At 34.5% G+C, this 14,899-nt stretch overlaps 2 protein-coding genes across 2 annotated transcripts; one reads left to right on the top strand and one right to left on the bottom strand.

Moving 5' to 3' along the window:
- Positions 1–4,372: 4,372 nt before the first annotated feature.
- On the top strand, positions 4,373–10,723 carry LOC104091562 (proteasome subunit beta type-7-A). The gene is made up of 9 exons (XM_009596929.4): positions 4,373–4,553; positions 4,657–4,821; positions 9,129–9,270; positions 9,428–9,524; positions 9,623–9,692; positions 9,819–9,923; positions 10,014–10,112; positions 10,253–10,337; positions 10,449–10,723. Exons 2-9 carry the CDS (start codon positions 4,675–4,677, stop codon positions 10,523–10,525), a joined length of 822 nt encoding a protein of 273 aa, XP_009595224.1. The 5' UTR covers positions 4,373–4,553; positions 4,657–4,674; the 3' UTR covers positions 10,526–10,723.
- Positions 10,510–14,530, bottom strand: LOC138900634 (glycosyl hydrolase 5 family protein-like). The gene is made up of 4 exons (XM_070187748.1): positions 14,063–14,530; positions 12,165–12,412; positions 11,363–11,883; positions 10,510–11,143 (listed from the first exon to the last, which is right to left on the bottom strand). The coding sequence occupies exons 1-4, from the start codon at positions 14,477–14,479 to the stop codon at positions 10,641–10,643; spliced, it is 1,689 nt and encodes a 562-aa protein (XP_070043849.1). The 5' UTR covers positions 14,480–14,530; the 3' UTR covers positions 10,510–10,640.
- Positions 14,531–14,899: the final 369 nt, after the last annotated feature.

Below are 14,899 nucleotides of genomic sequence, written 5' to 3' on the forward strand. Positions count from 1 at the left end.
GTATATTATAATGGAGAACGGTAAAACAATGCAGAAGTTGTATCCATAACAATTGGCTGAAATTAAAGACTACAAAATATTTGGTTCCTGTATATTTGGTTGGAGATCTATCATTTGAAATCATATTATCCAGTATTTTATCCTGGATGTATACAAAACTTCTTTTATTCTTTTTATAATCACTTCCTTTATATAATGTATTTGATGATGTATGTTCATTTGTAAGCCAGTAAGTTTTGCTTCAAAACCAGAGAAAAATACTGTATAAAATATTGCAAAACAAAAATAAAATACCAGTATAATATGCTGGAGCTTTTTGAATTGATATGTAAAACTCATAAACTTTCATGCATAATATACTCGATCTGTTAATGTACTAAATTAGTATAATATACTAGATAAGTATATTATAAGCAGGATAGTATGATATTATAGAAGAAACAAAGATTACGGTCATTTTGACTTCAAATCAAGAAACAAAAAAAATAGACACTAATAATATTTTGAGAAACAAGAATCCCGAGCAAATTATTCTGGATTACAATTAGTTTTTTGAATGAGCATATGCAACCTTATTCTATATAATCAATCATTCTTTTTCCTGTATTTTCTTGCATAAGGATGAAAAACTGCTGAATTTGTGCAATTTTTTCTGTTATGCCCATATCTTTTACAACGACCACATCTTGATTCCTGTACAGGAAACATGTCGATTCTTCTGTCTTCTTCCTAGAATAACTTTTGCCTCTGGAGGCTTAGTGATTTCTGATTTAATAGTATCTAGTATAACCCATGTTGTTGAATCACCTGCAGAATTTACTTGCCCTTCATATGTTTTTAACCAAAAGTTCCTTGTATAATAGGCGGAGTAGAAAGTCAATTTTTTTTTATATATATACTGTCAATTGCAGCAATTACATGTTCACAGGGTATCTCATCTAGCTGAAATTCAGAACAATCACATGTTCTTTTGTCTAGATCAACAATAAATTCCATACCTCCATCTTTGACTTTGAATTTGAGTCGATCAATGGGCAATACTCTAAATGTAAAAGCTGGTTTAATTTTATCTTCCAATGTTGCTTCTGCCCAGTATGATAATTCATGGAATATTCCTTCTACTGCTGTCCTTCTTTCATAGAACCAGATTTGTAATTTTTCTTGTATGAAATCCATCATTGTTAAAAGTGACAATTCTCTTGCACCTCTCAAAACATTATTAATTGACTCAAAAATATTTGTTGTTAGCATATCATATCGTCGTCTTGGACAATGTGAACGAGCCCATCTTCCTGGTGGTTCCTCCATCAAATAGTCCAATATTTTCTTAACAACAACAACTATTTGGGACATAAAGTCATCAAATTCTGATTGAATGTATACTCTTGCAGCACTTTAAAATAGGTTTATTACAATGTTTCTCACTCTTCTTTGCTTTAGATTCTTCTCTAAATGATATATGCAAATACCATGGTAGCACTCAGGGAAAACTTTTGCAATTCCGTTTTCAATGGCCTTGTGTGGATCTGACAAAAATATTAAATCTTTACGAATACTAATTGCTTTTCTTAATTCTCTGAAGTACCATTCATATGATTCATTATTCTATGAATCCGCTACCCCAAATGCTATAGGAAAAATCTGGTTATTTGCATCCTTTGTAACTGCCACTAATAGAATATCTATATATTTATTTTTTAGAAATATTCCATCAACAACAATAAGTGGTCTACAATACTTTCACCCAGAAATTGCCGCCTCATACATAAAAAATATGTAAACAAACCTGTTACATTGAAAAGTAAATAAAATTTAGTTTTACGATATGACAAGCTAAATACTAAAGGATATTAGCAGATGTGTGGCCACAAACACAAGAAATTTACCTGTTTTCTGCATCTCTCTTAATATTAGTATATGATCCTGGATTTTTTTGTTCGATCATATATAAATATGATGGCAGTTGCTCATAATTTTCTTCTGTTGTTCCTCTTAATAAAGATATACCTTTTTGAATAGCACGTCATGCTTTTCCATAACCAACATCTATTTCATGTGCTCTTTTCATTTTTGAAATGATAAACTTAGGCTTTATTTCAGTAGCTATGTCTCTTAAGTTGTCAATCATGTAATCTCTAATAACATTTGAAGTTGCTTATCTTTGATGTGACTTTCTAATGTCAACATGCATTCATATGTTCTCTGAAATTTAACTATTTTAAAAAGTGTTGATTCCTTAATTCTTGAACCTCGAACAATCCAATCACACTTTTCATCAGTACATACCAAAGAGTATCTTATATTACTTAATTTTTTAACATAGAACTCAAAGTGCTCCTTTATTACTGCTAAGCAAAAATATCTAATCATAGCATTTTTGTCTTGAAAAACAGACCCCAGTTTTACATCATCCAATGATGCATTTTCCTTTAGTATTATTGATGAGGATTCTTTTGCCTTTCCTTTTGCTTTCCTTTTTCTCCCTTCAATTGTGTCTAGTGTTTTAAAGTATTGATCTTCTACAGGAATTACACTCTCATTTTTCATTGTAATTTCATAAATTGGAATGTCTTGCTCTTTTGGTATTTCAGAAATTAGCATCAGTTGCTCTTCTGGAACATAGGTGGTTCCCTTCAATAATTGTTGATTGTCAATCTCCATTATTGCATTACCTTCTTGTTGTTGATCTCTAATAAAGTTTTCAGAAAGTATTTCTGATATATCAACAACAAATTTGGAACCTTTGTAGTATGGATCGTTTCTTAAAAGCATCATACATGAAGTAAGTTCTTCATCTTTTGTCACATGTATTCCCTTGCCAGTACCTAGATTGATATTAAGTCATACTGTTCCTGTCGAACTCCATAAATTGAAAAATTTTATTCACGAATTCGTCAAATGAAGTCCCATCATTTATAAGCAGAAGTTTTATTTTATGATCTAAATACTTGTAATCTGGTGTCCATTTGCCATCGAAAGCAATATTCAAAAAATTTGTATGCATCCTGCATTTAATGTACACAAATAATTAGATATTAGGAATTTTATGAGTTTTATATATGAATTCAGAAAGCTCTAGTCTATTATTTGAATCACAGATATTTCCAGTATAATAAGCTGGAAGATTCTGTATTTTTTATATTAATTAAGACAAGTCCAGCATATTATACTGAGGTTATCTTTTTGCACCATTTGATGTATTGTCTTTTCTGGTTTTGAATTAAAGATCCCTCCAGTATTATATGCTGCACAATTTGTATCTTTCACATATGTAATCATAAAAGTTTAGCATTTTATTCACAACATTAGGGAAGCATTAAAAATTTAGATGTGTTTCTTCTGGTTTGAATCACAGATACTTCCAGTATAATTTACTGGTATTTTCTGAGTTTTACATATTAAATTAAGAAAAGTGCAGTATTTTATACTGGTGTTTTGTTCTATACCATTTTATTCATATTTTTTTGTAGTAGTTTGAATGAAAGATACTTCCAGTATAATACATTGAAATTTTATGAGTTTTACATATTAATTCAAAAAGCTCCAGCGTATTATACTTGTGTTTTGTTCTGGTTTTGAATCAAGCACTATAACACCATTTTATACAGTATTTTTTCTGATTTTGAATTAAAGATACCTCTAGTACTATATGCTGCACACTTTATAGTTTTGACATATGTAATCATAAAAGTCTAGTATTTTATTCAAGACATTAGAGAAACCTTAAAAACTTAGATGTGTTATTCTTATTTGAATCACATATACTTCCAGTATAATCAACTGGACGTTTCTGAGTTTTAGATATTAATTAAGAAAAGTCCAGCATATTATACTGGCTTTTTGTTCTGCACCATTTTATGTTATTTTTTGTGGTTTTGAATTAAAGATACCTCCAGTACTATAATATAAATTACTTTAAATTAAATTACATTTATATATTATACAATTAAGCACAGAATAAAGGTTTTTCATATAAAATTTATAATAATATCAGAACAATGTAGATTTTATTATTTACGATCTGAATTATAAACAAGAAGATATATTATACAATTAAGCACAGATTAATGCATTGAAAAAATTCAAGATTAGCACAGATTAAAGCATTGAGATCAAACCAGAAAATTCGAAGAAAGAGAAGAATAATTGAGAGCTTACTTCAATCTGTACATTATGCCGCAAGATTCATAGAGTGTGAGGTCGTATTGCGTAAATTTATAAATAGAGTAGGGGTAAATTTAGTCAATAACACTTTTCCGTACTAATTTAGTGGCTAAATAAGGTTGACTTTTGATTATGTGGCTAAATTTGATTGACCAGGCTTAAAAATGGCTATTTATGAATTTTTCGCCTAAATTCGGTGGACTATTTGGGTAACCCAACTGAATAAATTTTGGGCCTTAACCGAAGCAGCCAAGAGTTACCCGTCCATAGCAGATTCACCAGTTATTTTCACAATCGATCTCCTTTTCTTGTTCTCCAAACCTTGGCTATTTTCACACTCTCTCTTTCCGATTACGAACTTTGCCTTTTCAGCTCATCATCTGCAGCAAGTAAGTCCCTACTAAGAACTTTAATTTAAGGGTTTTAAGTTTCTTACCGATTCACAGTTCCATTATACTGCATTCCTGTCTTTAACATTTGCTCTGTGGGTAGGTTTTATTTGGAGGTAAAATGACGGCTAAGGCAACAATGGATGTTCCCCAGAAAGGTGGGTTTAGTTTTGATCTATGTAGAAGGAATGAGATGCTGGTCAATAAAGGACTCCGTGCTCCTTCTTTTCTCAAGACTGGTACTACCATCGTCGGCTTAATTTTTCAGGTCCGTTCCCCTTTTTACTTTGCTAAAAATTTCGATTTGGGTTAGTTTTAGTTTGTGTTTTATGTGTCTATTGTTGGATTACGTAAGTTAAAGGTCCTTACTTTGGAAAAAATTTCAAAATTTAATGGTTTGATGTGATGAATATTTCTGCAAAGAATAAAAAAACTACAAGCAACGCTTTCAGTATTAGGGTTGTAGCCCCAGGGGCAGGGGCACAGGATACGTAATATTCCTGCTTTTCGTCCAGATCAACGAGTCAACCATGCCTCACCCCAAAATTTGTTGGGTCGGCTATATGAATCTCCTATCTGTTCTACATTATTGGGTTCATTTCATTCCAACACTAAATCATTTTCCTTTAAAGGTAAACTAGGGGTTCTCGGAAAACAAAGGATTCTTTTCCTTTTTTTTTATAAGTAAAAACAAAGGATTATAACATGGTCAGTGATGATTCATACAACCCACCTAACTTGTTTGGGATTGAGGCTTAGTTGTTGTTGTAAGTAAAAACAAAGGATTCTTGATCTCACACAATTTTCATGTAGACTTCTGAAAATATGGAATACGTTACCCTAACTGACCATTATTATCTATTAAGTGATCATTATTATCTATATTCCTCCCGAGCTTCAAGACCGGAAAGCTTATTCATATCAACATAATAAACATAGATTTATTCATATCCCAATTCCACTCACTCTACTCAATGTTTTCATTTCAAAGTCTTCTCTTTCTAAGTATGATATGCACTGTTAATCTGATGTAGCAAGATCTTGAACCTCCTACAGCTTACCACATGTGTATTAAAAATAGAGAAGCTATTTTTCTTGCTAAAAAGTGAGATGTATGCCTCAAGCTGTGAAGCGAACGCCTTATAGGACTTATTTCTTTTAATGTGCTAAAAAATTCAATATGATCAATGATTCGGAAAAAAATGGAAAAAATAAAAAATAAGCGAGAGAAGCTACATTGATGAAAGTTGTGGTCAAAAGGGAGAGAGGATCCGGCATGAGGGGAAGGGCTGCTGCTTTTTGCAGATTAGGACACGCACTTTGCTTTTCCTTAAATACATAAATAAACAGAGAGAATTTTAAATGATCTTATGATGGAAACACCTCTTATTAATTGGCTAAGGTAAAAAATGAAGTAAAAATTTGAAGGCCTCACTCAAATATGGGCACTCCTTGTAATAAGGGTGTAAAAGCGTCAGACCAAAACCATACAGGTGAAGGCCTCACTCAAGAAAGATAACTCCTCAGCATAGTTTCACCTCTGCCATGCATAAGGCATGTTGGCAATGCCTCTTGCATTGTGGTGTGCTTATATAACACTGCTCAGACCTAATTTAGTGCAAAGGAATTTATTATATTTACAGAGCAAAAAAGAGGGAGCGAATTTTGTTCTCCTCATCTGGCAATTCAGAGATGTTTGGAATCTAGCACATAAGTTGTGAAATGAGAACCATTAAGAGCAAAGATGTCTTAACATTATAGTGGTCCAAGCTTACCTTGGTTTCGTTTGACTACATTCATAAGAAATTCTTCTCAAAATAGTGTTGTGCTTTAGTTAAAATAGCAATAGAATCATATGACATCATAGAGATCATACAATTTCTTGAAATTAATTATACTGATTGTTCAACATAATCAGTAGTTCAACATAATCAGCAACTGACTAGAGCGTACAATATGGTGACTCTTGAGCTGGTTGCTTCTATGATCTGCATTCTTTTGCGTTGCTAAATAATTTAGTTCATCCGACCAGAAGTTTGACATCAACAATACTGTGAAAAAGGAGGAAAAAACATATTAGAATGTCATTTAATGCTGCATGGATTTCCTTGTAAGTTCTTGGTCAAAAAAATGTATTTCGTTTAATAGTCTAACCATACGCATGAGTTGTCTGCAATCTGTGTTCTTTTTAGGCTGAATTCATATTTTGCCCCCTGGGCTTGAGGCCTTATTCTTGTGACAACCATGTCGACCACGGGTAACCTTTTACACACTCACAATTGTGTCTGAGACATACCACTTTTGACCAGACCACTCCTTCTTGGAGATTGTATCACACTGGCCAATTAAAGCATGACACGTGTCATAGCTCAAGGAAAAAAAATATCTAATTTGCACCCCAAATGGCCCAAAAAAAAAGAATAATTTAGAGTAGAAAAACATAAATGAATCCCCTCCCCCACCCGCCTCCTCTTCTTCCAAACCCCACTTTTGATCATCTTCTCCACCTCCTTCCCCAAAGACAAATTCCAAACCCTCCTCTCCACCAACCCACTCCTTCTGTTTGCTTACCTCTATTATAGTTAGTTTTAGACCCCATGAAAACTCATCAATAATTTCAAGAAATTCATCTCACCCAAAATCAGAAATACTCAAAAGACTATTTGTTTTTCCAGATCTGTTCATTCAATCAAGAATTGGAACATAGTCCTGTTTTCTTCTCAAAAAGTCGTGTTTCTGGTAAACAAAGAAAAATAAGTAAAAGATAAAATTCATCTTCCTAATCTAGAATTGTGATAAGACAGAGGACGAAGATCTTTCAAATCTTGCCGGTGATAATGGTGGATTCATCGCTGTCGGATTTTGGCCTCATTAGCTTCGTCGGTGATTGATTTTAATGGCCGAGTAGTAGTTATAGAGGAGCCTACTCACTTACCAATCATGCCTATTAATTATGCATGGACTTTGATCTTATTTATTAATACCAAGAATCTGATCTTTCAAAAAAGAAAAGAATTTAAAACTTTTGCATCTGAAAGTTGAAGAAAGAAGGGAATATGACATTATGGTATTTTTGAAGGAGGACGGTTGTGTTAATAGACGGTGGCCGGTGGTCTTGATGGAAGAGGGCTAGCGTTAGGGAAGAAGAAATTAAAGAAAATAAGGAAAATAAAAGAAAAAATTGGAAACCAATAAAATTTTGACACATGGCACTTAATAAGGATTGGGGCCAATATTTACCGATTGTATGCGCTCATTTTTTTTGTTAAACAAGTGCGCACCACCTGGAAAAAGTGATTTGTATCTAAGTTGCTCGGACTCGGGTGCGGGTATCCGATACGGGCACGGATCCGAGTGTCGGATTTGGCAAAATCTAAATTTTAAGATTCGGGAGAGCGGATCCAGATATGGATACGGGTGTAGGGATTCAGCTATGAAAATTCAAAATTATAAAAAATAGAGCTATAAAGAGAAAAAGAAAGCCATCAATGCCTTCCACCAACTCTTCATCGCTGCTACTGTCTACCAGAAGTCCGAATCTGAACTTGACCCCTTGCATTCTTGGTTTTTAGTATCCGAAGTTAGTTGACCGAATCCGGGACGTATCCCGCACCCGCACCCGTCCCTTGTCTTGACAAGTGCGGCACCAAAAACGAAGAGTCTGCGCAACTTAGGTTTGTATTAGACACACTTTGAAAAGGTTGGGTGTGTAAAGGGTTGCCGTGTTCGATAGGTGTGTACATGGATTTGGTCTCAACATCAGGGGTAAACTATGTATTCTGCCTTCCTTTTACTGTAAGATGCTAGTGTAGAAAACTGAAGCTTAGTTCTGTCTGTGCTTTCTTCAGTCGGATTAGAATTCATCTACATACGTTACCAAACGCCATAGTTGATTTTTTTAAATGATGAAATCTCGCACTTTTGAGTTTTGGTCAGTTGCCTAGCAAGAGAGGAAATTATGTAGGGACTATGCATATTTTTCTACTTAAATAGCAGGAAGCTTGAGGAAAAGCTGTTGATGAGGTCACAAAGCAGAAGGTAGTCTTTCAAGATCCAGAAAAGAACATCATACTTATTGAGAAAATAAAGACGGGCATCATGATGTAGGTCATTGTCTGGAATTGAGACCCGGTAGTTTCTACTTTGTGGTATTAACTTCATTCAACTGATTATACTTCTCGGTTTAGTTTAACTATCTATAAACACATTTAGGTTGCCTTCCAGAGAATGAAATTAAAATAGTAATGCTGATAAAAAACTGAATAAGAGTTATTTGCATTTCAATGAATAGTACTTCTCAAAGATTGCTGCTCCTTCCCATCTTTCTCTTCTTTCCCTCTTCTGTTGTTTTTATGGACAATTTGGCTTTTATCTGTAGTGCTCTTATTGATTTTCCATGAGCCCTTGCATGATGAATCAGCAGACCTTGGAAATAGTGCTTAATTGACATATTATAACATGCTTGTTAGAAAATGTGACATTTTGGGGTTACTTTATCTGTTCGATTATGCACAAGTCATGCAGAATCTGGAATCGTAGCCCTTAATCAACTTCTTGAGCATGATTCTTGTTCAGGATGGTGTTATCCTTGGAGCGGACACACGGGCAACTGAAGGGCCAATTGTTGCAGATAAAAACTGTGAGAAAATTCATTACATGGCTCCTAATATATATTGCTGCGGAGCTGGGACAGCTGCTGATACAGAGGCGGTTACTGGTAATGAGCTTTATATCCGTATTCTAGCAGTTTTTGGAAATTGTTTGCAATAGACCTTCTCCTTTTAAGTTTCCAATCCGGTTCTCTCTCTCTCTCTCTCTCTCTCTCCCCGCTCTATGTCATCTCTTAATGTTAATTTAGAACTGTTATTCTCTAGACATGGTCAGTTCCCAGCTGAAGCTTCATAGGTTTCACACTGGTCGTGAATCCAGGGTTGTGACAGCTCTTACTCTTTTGAAGTCTCACCTTTTCAGGTAAAGCTTCTATTGTTAATGTTCCTAATAGGCATAGTAGTGTCTTCGAGTGCATTAAAAAATCAATCCTAGAAGCCTAACTATGTTCTCTTTACCAGCTACCAAGGCCATGTCTCAGCTGCTTTGGTCCTTGGTGGTGTGGATGTCACAGGTCCCCATCTGCATACTGTAAGTAGTCTTCACATTTATATTTGTGTATAAGTATGTATATAAATGTATGTGGGCGTGTGTGTGTATATATTTTTCCGCATTGTCATCAAAGTTCCACTATTTGGTCAATTGATCGCCTCTCAGATTTATCCACATGGATCAACTGATACTCTGCCATATGCCACAATGGGCTCTGGTTCCCTCGCATCAATGGCTATCTTTGAGTCAAAATACCGGGAAGGGATGAACGTAAGTTTGTTTCTTTCAGCTAGAATACTTTGCTGCATTTGGCTGGTAGATGTATTATGAATCCTGAATGTTGAGGGGAATTCGTTGCAGAGGGATGAAGGGATAAAGCTAGTAGCAGAGGCCATATTGTCCGGAGTATTCAATGACCTCGGTAGTGGCAGCAATGTTGATATCTGTGTGATAACAAAGGTCAGCTTTCCTTTAAGTGAACCTAATGGGGAAAAAAAAGCTCTTTCTAGCGATAATGACAAATTTTCAGTGTAGAATGCATAACACCATTTTTTGTTTTTTATAGCATGTGGCTTCTAAACTCTTATCTTGATTGTTAGGGAAACACGGAGTACTTAAGAAACCATTTGTCGCCTAATCCCCGCACCTATCCACAAAAAGGTTACTCGTTCCCCAAAAAGACTGGTTAGTGTTCTCAGACTTGTCAACATGCAATGTAATAGAGCAACTATCATGGTAATTTGACTTCTGAATGGAATTTTGCTAATGCGTTGGCTGGAATTCTTTGGCTTGCAGAAGTTCTCCTTACAAAGATTACACCATTGAGAGAGATTGTACAAGTGATTGAAGGTGGAGATGCCATGGAAGAATGACTTGTATTGCAATGATAAAATCCATTTGTGAACTATTAGAGTGTCCAACAATTCCATGAGTATTTAAGTGTTGAAAAATCTTCAATTGCATGTCTAAATGAAGTACTCTATGTTATCAGATGTAGCTTCCGAAGAAACTTCTTGCTAGAAAATGAATGATTGGTTTGATTTGAAGAAAGGATTTTGTTGTTTTTGTCACCCTTGTGCTGTCAATAATTTTGAACCACTGACTTCCAGGATCACATGTTGTGTCATTTGTGCTCAAACACTTGCATGTTTGTGTGACAATAACATTGTTGGAATCAACATCCAAGCAGACACTAGTAGCATCTTGTAGCTTAGAAGACAGGTGCATCTTAGAGTCCGAGATGGTTTCCCATTTTGAGCTGTCATCACTGCATGTTATACCAAGTTTTGCTGGCTCCCCAAGCTCATCTGCTTGCAGGCAAAAGTAAGTTCCGATGACTGTCAGTGTTTTTTGGGGAGCATAGCTCCATGCTGCAGCCTCAGAGCATGAACCTAACTCCAATGGCTGCAGCAATGAGGTTCTTCGAACACAAAGCCCTGTCTTTGGATGGAAAATCACTTTATGGAGACGAGTCTCGGTATATCCTGGTCCTGCATTTGAACCAAGGTAAATGCTTAGTTCTTTTTTCATAGATAACTTTTAACAATTATGTTATCCTATGTTGCTCGAACTTTTCAAAAATGTTGCTAGATTGTGTGTCGGATCCTCCAAAATTAGTGCATTTTTGGAGGATCTGACACGGGGGACGGGGTGAGAGCAACATTTTTGAAAAGTCAGACCAACATAGATGTTACCACTTCAGCTTATACCTTGGAATGGAGAGCGAATGGCTGAGATTCTTTCCAGAAAGCTTGAGTTCCTGATATCTCGCCAGTTCCAATCTAAAACCCCATAGTACTCATTGAGCCCCACAACCCCATCTCTCAAATAATAGCTCCCAACAAGTGTCCAGAGTGCCCAATCAAAGTCAAGTTCAGCTGCCAGTCCAAGAAAGCAATTGAAATACCTATTGTCATTCACATTAGTGCCTCTTTGATCCACTCCAAACTCGCTCACAAACAATGGGTAGCCTTGTTCTAACACAAATGTTCCTTTGCTCACCATGTCATTTAACACTACTCCGCATGCTTGGTTTGGATTGTCTCCTGACCAAGTATCTCCATCTGTGAAACCATATCGATGAATCTCGTAAACTAGCTTGCCACTGAATGTCAAGTTTACTGGTCTTTCGTGCAAGAAAGAAAGATCCTTGTCGAAACTTAGGCCGGATAGTATAACAAGAACATTGGGATTAGCTGCATGCACTGCTTCAGCTCCTTTCTGCATGTACCTGGCTCAACAACCACCACTTTAATTGGTGAACCATAGCAACAAATATAAATTTTTGAGTTAGTGCATGTAGCAATCAGGCGCGGTAAAATGTTGGAACATAAACTGCATTCATGGTGATGTGTTGGAACTTAGTCCAATTATATACATTGTTTAGATAATTTTCAACCATGTAGTGCTTGCTGCAACGGAAGTCATTTTCAGGAAAATATTTATAGGTAGATTTTCAACAATGTTTAGAAGATTTTTCATTTTTGATAGATTGAATAGTGGTGTATATACCTGTACCAATCATCAGCATTTTGTAGAAGTCCACGAAGTTCATTTCTTAAGCTCATGCCTACTACATTGTTAGTACTCTTGAAAATAGTGGCTACTTTGGTAAGGCCTTGGACCCAGAGGTCAGGGTCAAAGTACTCATCTCCAAAGAAGCCATTCCCATCAAATCTGCTGCAGCACCACCCAGGCTTGCTTATGTGATTATCTAATATCATCATTACATTGTTTTTTGCAAGGCTAGCCACCACTGCCTGTCATATATTCCTATTGTTAAATGGATAATAATTGGACATACTACATATGGTAAATGAAAAGAGTATTGAAATAAGAAAATTAGCTAATGGAGGAAAAACTAAACGTCTCAACAAGAATGACACTGTTACTAACTATTTCAGAATATAATTTTTTCTGATGATAAGTTTACAATAATTTTAATTATATAAAATTGTGATTTACAATATATATTTTGTGTAGTTTTTAAGTAAATGCATGAATGTTGTTTTTAAAATATAAAGTATCAACCTATAGATCAACACTGAAACTTAGATGGATTAACTGTCATATTTTGCACTATGTCATTATTTTGGAACGGAAACAGTACATTTAGGTTGTTTATCATCCAATAAAATTACAATTTTAATTTGTGTTGGGATTGCTCTACTTGATCAACTGAACCTAGATCTAATTACTTTTTAGGTTGCACCTTTTTTAAGAAATAAAAAAGGAATAGTGGCGTGCAAGAACAGTTGATATTTGTTGGGGGTCACCATCAGTACAACGTCATTGGTACATAAACTACTTAAAGATAAGATAGAATAAAACAAAACAGATTGAATCAGCTATTATAAAATGGTTTTTAAGATTCCAAACAAACCCGTTTCAGACTCCCAAGTGAACGAATAGAGTAAGTAGCTCAAAGAAACATTTCTCTATTTGATTCTTTTCCAAAAGTAGATATAATATCAAGTTTTAGGAATTACAGAGCTGCACAATTATCCATATTCCTATGATATTAGGGTGGTGATTTATACTATCTTTATTGTCAGTGGCCAATGAAAGAGATAAGAATACATTCCTTAGCTATGATATAAATAAAATCTAAATTCGATCTTTACCAAAGGTTTGATAATAAACAAACTTTGACACGCATAGTACAGAAATTAATTTAATGAGCATACTTATATAAAAATGATATATTTACAATTCCGCAAGTACAACTAACTACAAACAAAAAAAAGTTCAAGATACTCTTTCACTCAAACAATTTAAACAATTTAGTTGGTCTGTGAAATACTCGACATTTTAAAAGGAACACGAGTTGAATTTTGATAGGTTTTAAATGATTGGAAAAATCCATTAAAATATTCTTTTAGATCTCTTTATAAAAGATTACACTGGATCTATATTATTATACAGTGATCGCAATAATGGAAAATGACATCGATCCAAAAAGTGAAATGTGGACAATAATTATGGGATGGAAGGAATATCTATTTTCGGCCCAAGTCTTCCATCAACATAGAATAATGCTAATCGTATTTTTCCTTTTTTCCGGAGCTAACCCTACATAGTTGATAAACTTAATAAACTAGGTGTCCCCATTGAAATGTGACTTCTAACAACTTCTATACCTAAAATTTATCTTATATTTCTTAACTTCTTGTTTGAGCAAGAAAAAAGATTTGCGTAAGTCACTAGTCAAGCAACAAATCATCAATCATCTAGGAACAGAGGAATTTAAGTTATGTAATTGATAACACAATTAGGTAACTTATAAGGTAATTACAGATAAATTTGTGTCTTAACAAAAATGATAACTAATTTTGAAATATATTGTTGACGTAAAAAAATCTTTATACAGTTAGTGTATGTAACTTAAATTCGGAATGCAAATTTGTTACCTGGTAAGCATCGAGGACAGAGAGATCAACAATGGAAGGATTGTTAGCTTGAAGACCAACAATGGAACCAAACAGTCCAAGGTTCTTGAAAGATTGTCTTACAGTTATTGATCCCAAAGAATCATTAGTAAACAAGAAGAGAGGCCAAGTAAGTCTAACACAATTAAAACCCATGTTGATAATAGCTTGAGAAATTGCATTCACTGGCTGTTGGTTTAGCCCTTCTGCCACCATAACTTCCATATGTGACACCCAATTTATACATGCCAGTTTCACTCTTTGCCCTGTTGAGTTCACAATCCATCTTGAATTTGTGTATAGTGGCTGTGATGAAACAGTAACATGTTGGCTGCTGATCAGAAGAAATAGAAATAGATGAATGTTGAGGGAAGAGGACGATGATGGCGACTTCCACATATTTTACTAAGTCTTATCTGTTATTTTTAGGACTCTCGGGCCATTTGCCTATGGGGAGATGACTATTTATAGCTAAGATCAAATGAATCGATAAAAGAAAAACTATCACTTTCAAATTAATGAGATAATATGGGTTTTATAGTATTACTATACGTGCGTTACATGTATATCATATGTCTAGTGCATACTTTTTTGAAATATATAAATAATATCAAAACATAATGAGTAATTAAAATTTTAAAAGAAAAAAGTACAAGCTGAAATGGATGAGCAGTAAGCCTATTCAAATGATTTTATCGCCGATCAAAATTATAGTTTGTAGGCTGTACACAACTAATTCAATTGGTATAACCTTTTTCTTAAGTAATTATTCTAATATATTAAATATTCTAGTTGACAGTTTTCTTATATTTTGAATTT

This window comes from Nicotiana tomentosiformis, chromosome 10 (genome assembly GCF_000390325.3).
Source record: "Nicotiana tomentosiformis chromosome 10, ASM39032v3, whole genome shotgun sequence".
NCBI lineage: Eukaryota > Viridiplantae > Streptophyta > Magnoliopsida > Solanales > Solanaceae > Nicotiana > Nicotiana tomentosiformis.

What these genes read in the sequence shown, in the direction of transcription:
- LOC104091562 (XM_009596929.4), top strand. Translation starts at nt 4,675, where the DNA reads ATGACGGCTAAGGCAACAATGGATGTTCCCCAGAAAGGTGGGTTTAGT. An exon ending in TTGAAGTCTCACCTTTTCAG is followed by an intron (nt 9,525 to 9,622) that starts GTAAAGCTTCTA and finishes TCTCTTTACCAG; the next exon opens with CTACCAAGGCCATGTCTCAG. An exon ending in CTCGTTCCCCAAAAAGACTG is followed by an intron (nt 10,338 to 10,448) that starts GTTAGTGTTCTC and finishes TTTGGCTTGCAG; the next exon opens with AAGTTCTCCTTACAAAGATT.
- LOC138900634 (XM_070187748.1), bottom strand. Translation starts at nt 14,479, where the DNA reads ATGTGGAAGTCGCCATCATCGTCCTCTTCCCTCAACATTCATCTATTT. An exon ending in CTGTCCTCGATGCTTACCAG is followed by an intron (nt 12,413 to 14,062) that starts GTAACAAATTTG and finishes AATATATGACAG; the next exon opens with GCAGTGGTGGCTAGCCTTGC. An exon ending in AATGCTGATGATTGGTACAG is followed by an intron (nt 11,884 to 12,164) that starts GTATATACACCA and finishes TTGTTGAGCCAG; the next exon opens with GTACATGCAGAAAGGAGCTG.